The sequence below is a fragment of the Rhinoraja longicauda genome, chromosome 16 (assembly GCF_053455715.1).
Source record: "Rhinoraja longicauda isolate Sanriku21f chromosome 16, sRhiLon1.1, whole genome shotgun sequence".
Lineage (NCBI taxonomy): Eukaryota > Metazoa > Chordata > Chondrichthyes > Rajiformes > Arhynchobatidae > Rhinoraja > Rhinoraja longicauda.
Genome location: NC_135968.1, coordinates 15,312,074 through 15,317,165, shown reverse-complemented (window position 1 = coordinate 15,317,165; position 5,092 = coordinate 15,312,074). Strand labels below are relative to the sequence as shown.

The 5,092-nt window shown below is 49.8% G+C and overlaps 1 protein-coding gene across 1 annotated transcript; it reads right to left on the bottom strand.

The window, feature by feature from the left end:
- Positions 1 to 3,428: 3,428 nt before the first annotated feature.
- On the bottom strand, positions 3,429 to 4,442 carry LOC144600892 (uncharacterized). Its single transcript, XM_078412779.1, has 2 exons — positions 4,323 to 4,442; positions 3,429 to 4,116 (listed from the first exon to the last, which is right to left on the bottom strand). Exons 1-2 carry the CDS (start codon positions 4,342 to 4,344, stop codon positions 3,749 to 3,751), a joined length of 390 nt encoding a protein of 129 aa, XP_078268905.1. The 5' UTR covers positions 4,345 to 4,442; the 3' UTR covers positions 3,429 to 3,748.
- Between the last annotated feature and the right edge of the window lie 650 nt (positions 4,443 to 5,092).

Below are 5,092 nucleotides of genomic sequence, written 5' to 3'. Positions count from 1 at the left end.
ACATCACAAACATCTGCTCTGTAAATGTTGCTTCAACAAAACTCTCCATCTCTTTCAATTAGTTTTATTTCCTCGACGCTGCTATTTTCTCGATGTTGTCTTTGTGCATTGAATCACCCCGAGTCAGGAGCATTGAGTAGAGAAGTTGGGACATTATGTTACAGTTGTAGAATTCTATCATCTCCTCGTATAATTCTATCATCTCCTCCAGGTCATCCCTCAGCCATGTTCTCCCTGTGACCGTGTGGGTTTTCTCCGGGTGCTCCGGTCTCCTCAAATGCTCCAAAGACATACAGGTTTGTGGGCTAATTGGCTTGGTATAATTATAAGATGTCCCTCGTGTGTGTAGGACAGCGTTACAGTGCAGGGATCGCTGGTCGGATCGGACTCAGTGGGCTGAAGGGCCTGTTTCCGCGCTGTACCTCGAAAGTAAACTAAGCTAAACTCAGTCATAATCTCAGTCAACTCAGTCGTAGAAACAGGTCCCTCTGCCCGACTCGTCCAGCAACCAATATGCCCCAGCTAAACTGGTTCTATTTGCTTGTGCAATATTTCAATGGTATTTCACTATCACACTCATTATCCATTGTTGCAGATTCCACCTTTCAGAATCCAACAAATATATATATATATGCAAATTCAATAAAACATGATGCACAATTATCTAATTTTAATAATCAGTCTACTTTTCCAGAGTAAGCCAGCCCAGACAACCCCATCTCTCCTCATGACTAAAGCCCTGTAATCCAGGCAGCATCCAGAGGAGGAGAGATTCAGGTTTAGGTTCTGTACTTGTTGGAGTTTAGAAGAATGAGGGGCAACCTCACTGAAACATACCGAAACGTGAAAGGCCTGGATAGAGTGGATGAGAAGAAGATGTTTCCACGAGTGGAAGAATCTAGTGTCAGTGGGCACAGCTTCAGAGTAACAGGATGTTACTTCAGAATCGAAATGAGGAGGAATTTCTGTAGCCAAAGGGTTGTGAATTTGTGACCACCCTCATTGCCGCAGACGGTCATGGAGGACAAGTCTTTGGGTATTTTTATGGCAGAGATTGACAGGTTCTTGATTAGTAAGGGTGTTAAAGGTTATGCGGAGAAGGCTGGAGAAAGATTTAGAGGGAAAGATAGATCAGCCATGATTGCACGGCGGAGTAGACTCGATGGGCCGAATGGCCTAATTCTGCTCCTAGGCATGTGACAGGCACAATGCTGATTGCAGAAAAATCAGAGGGGAAGTGAGAGAGGATATGTTATCAGACCACAGAACAGTTCTCTCTCAGGTGAAGCCCGGATTCCCAATCTCCCCATTCACCTACTTCTGCCCCTTGCACGATCCCTGTAGCTGGAACACGACATCCTACTCTCTGCTTATTTTCTCTATGGCTCTACCTGATGTACTAATGTGTACGAATCGAGTGAATAGGTTGAGATTTATTATCGTGACACGTACCGAGCGACAGTGAAAAGCTTTCTTTTGCATGCTGGTCAATCAGATCAGATAATACTGTTCATAAATACAATGAAGCCAAACTCAAGTACCAGAGATAGCACATGAAGCAAAGATTCTTTCATGGTATCTCGGTCCGCGTGACCACAATAAACCCATGCCCATGCCCATGCCCATGCCGTGAGGTGGGGAGTGAGAGGAGTCGGCGCCGAGGTTGTTCTGAAACTGGGCAGGTGAAGGTGAGGAGGGCAGTGGGGGCCGACCAAAGGCTGAGTGGTGGTCAGCAGCTTCCAACAGAGGTCTCCAGGCCAGGAACCACTGCAGGCTCTGCAGGGAACGGACTGAACGAGGTTTGAAACATGATAGAGAGGAGTTGCAGGGGGAGGTAACAGCAGAGAACTCATCATCAGAGAGAGGAAGGTGAGCACACAGCTGAATCGAGGGACTGAGCCCCGGAGATGAGAGCAGCCCAGCCTGGCGCCACATGAATGCAGAGTGGCCTCCATCGCCACAGGGCACAGGTTTAAGGTGAGGGTGAGAGAGTTAACCTTTCCACACCGTGGGTGGTGGGTACATGGAATGAGCTGCCAGAGGAGGTAGACACAAAATGCTGGAGTAACTCAGCGAGCCAGGCAGCATCTGTGGATAGAAGGAATGTATGACATTTTGGCTCGACCCGAAACCTCACCCATTCCTTCTATCCAGAGATGCTGCCTGGCCCGCTGAGTATCTCCAACATTTTGTGTTTATCTTCGGCAAACCAGCGTCTTCCTACACATTTCGTCTGCCGGAGGAGATAGTTGAGGAAGGTACTAAAACAACTTTTAAAGGACAGGTAGGTGGATAGGAAAGGTTTAGGATATGGGCCAAACGTGGGCAAATGAGACTGGAGTAGATAGGGCATGTTGGTGGGCATGGGCAAGTTGGGCCGAAGGTTCTGTTTCGTGCTGTCTGACTCTATAATTCCTCAGGGATGTGTTCAGGCTGTGAGGATGAAAGTGTTCAGCGAAAGGCCTTCCAATATGATTCGGGGGGTGGGGAGGACGTTGTTGCTGCCACAACGTCAGTCCCCGCTCCCAGCTGGCACCACCATCTCACACTTTTGCAGGCTCGGAGATGGACAGTGAGTGCTGCTGGACACCAACTCAGTGAAAGATACTCTTTGGTCTGCCCGAAACCTGTTCTCCCAGCAAAGTGCGATGTCCCTCATGGAAGCTTTTCACTGAACCTCGGTACACGTGACAATAAAGTAAACTCAACTAAGGGAATGCTGCCGACTTGCCCATTACAGACTGCATCATTGAGACTCCGTGGGACCCAACCCCCCACCCATCATCCCCAGCCCCTGACCAAATTTCAGCCCCCCCCCCGTCAGCCTTCAATGCCCAATTACTATTGTGAACTATATATAGTATAAGACAATAACTGCAGATGCTGGTACAAATCAAAGGTATTTATTCACAAAATGCTGGAGTAACTCAGCAGGTCAGGCAGCATCTCAGGACAGAAGGAATGGGTGAGGTTTCGGGTCGAGACCCTTCTTCAGACTGATGTCAGGGGGTCGGGATAAAGGAAGGATATAGGTGGAGACAGGAAGATAGAGGGAGATCTGTGGAGGGGGAAGAGAGGGACAGAGGAACTATCTAAAGTGGGAGAAGTCGATGTTCATACCACTGGGCTGCAAGCTGCCCAGGCGAAATATGAGGTGCTGTTCCTCCAATTTCTGGTGGGCCTCACTATGGCACTGGAGGAGGTCCATGACAGAAAGGTCAGACTGGGAATGGGAGGGGGAGTTGAAGAGATACCCAGTATTACCATTATCAATTTATTGTTTTATTACTTTATTTATCTGTTTGACAAAAATTATTGGAGTAACTCAGCGGGACAGGCAGCTTCTCTGGAGAGAAGGATTGGGTGATGTTTCGGGTCGAGCCCCTTTTTCAGACTCTAAAGAAGGGTCTCGACCTGAAAAGTCACCCATTCCTTCTCTCCAGTGATGCTGCCTGCCACGCAGAGTTGCTCCAGTATTTTGTGTCTATCTTCGGTTTACACCAGCATCTCCAATAGTCAATAGTCGTTTATTTGTCACATAGACATAAATGTGCAGTGAAATGAAACATTACCCGCAGTTGAACAATAAGACCAATAAGAATAATCAATAAAAATGCAATAACACATACAATCACAAACTAACACCAAACAAAAAGAAACATCCATCACAGTGAGTCTCCTCCAGTCCCTCCTCACTGTGATGGAAGGCCACAATGTATTTTCTCTTCCCTGCCGTCTTGTCCTGCGGTCAGGCTGTTGGAGTTGCCACGTCGGGGGCGGTCGGGGCTCCCGACATTGAAGCCCCCGCTGGGCGGTGAAAATCCCGCGGCCTATTCCAGGCCGCGCCGGACAGTGAAAGGTCCGCGGCGGGCCGACCCAAGCCCCGCGATTCGGGGCGGGCGAACACGCTGCCGCTGCCGGAGCTCCCGATGTCGGCCCCCACCCAGGGGCCTGCGGGCTTCCGACGTCCACGCGGCCCGCGCCGGAGCCTCCGGAGACGAGTCGCAGCCGCTCCCGCAGCATCCGCAGGCAGCCAGCGCCGCAGGTGGTGAGTCCAGGCCACGGGCTCTGCGAACCAGAGCCCCAGGTGGTCCCAGGTGCATGGCCGGTGGTAGGCTGCAACGGGAACGGAGACACGACACAGAAACAAAGGTCACGTCTCCGTTCGGGAGAGAGTATTTTACAGTTCCCGTCCCCCCCCCCCGTCCCCCCCAAACATAAACATACAAACACTACACCATATTAAAACTACAATTCAGACAAAAAAAACAAAAAACACAAAAGACAAACAGACTGCAGGCAAGCCGCAGCTTCCTTCCTACACATGTTTATCTGTGTGGTCATGTCCTCGGGCCTGTAACACTGCAGTAGGTGAGAGCGTCATTGTTCAGTTGTTGGTAAACGTGGCAATTTAATTCCCCTGCCGCTCCTGCTCTGTGGCGTGTGAAATGGGAAGATTCTGCCATGTGACCCCCTTGTAACCCCCCCCCCTCCGTATTCCCTCAACCCCCCCCCCCCCCCCCCCCCCCCCCCCAACCCGGGATCTGACATTCCGATGAGATACATCCCGTGGACAGTGAGGGTTAAACCAACGGAGCTGTGTTAACAATAGACAATAAACAATAGACAATAGGTGCAGGAGTAGGCCATTCGGCCCTTCGAGCCAGCACCACCATTCAATGTGATCATGGCTGATCATTCTCAATCAGTACCCCATTCCTGCCTTCTCCCCATACCCCCTGACTCCGCTATCCTTAAGAGCTCTATCCGGCTCTCTCTTGAATGCATTCAGAGAATTGGCCTCCACTGCCTTCTGAGGCAGTGAATTCCACAGATTTACAGCTCTCTGACTGAAAAAGGTTTTCCTCATTTCCGTTCTAAATGGCCTACCCCTTATTCTTAAACTGTGGCCCCCCATAGTTCTGGACTCCCCCAACATTGGGAACATGTTTCCTGCCTCTAAAGTGTCCAACATTGAGGCCACATCACATACCATTCATTCCTGTGCCAGCTGCAAAGATAACTATCAAAGATTGCAGCAGAAAAGAACACTTAAATGTTCACAGCTGAAGCCCATAAAAGTTGGACAACT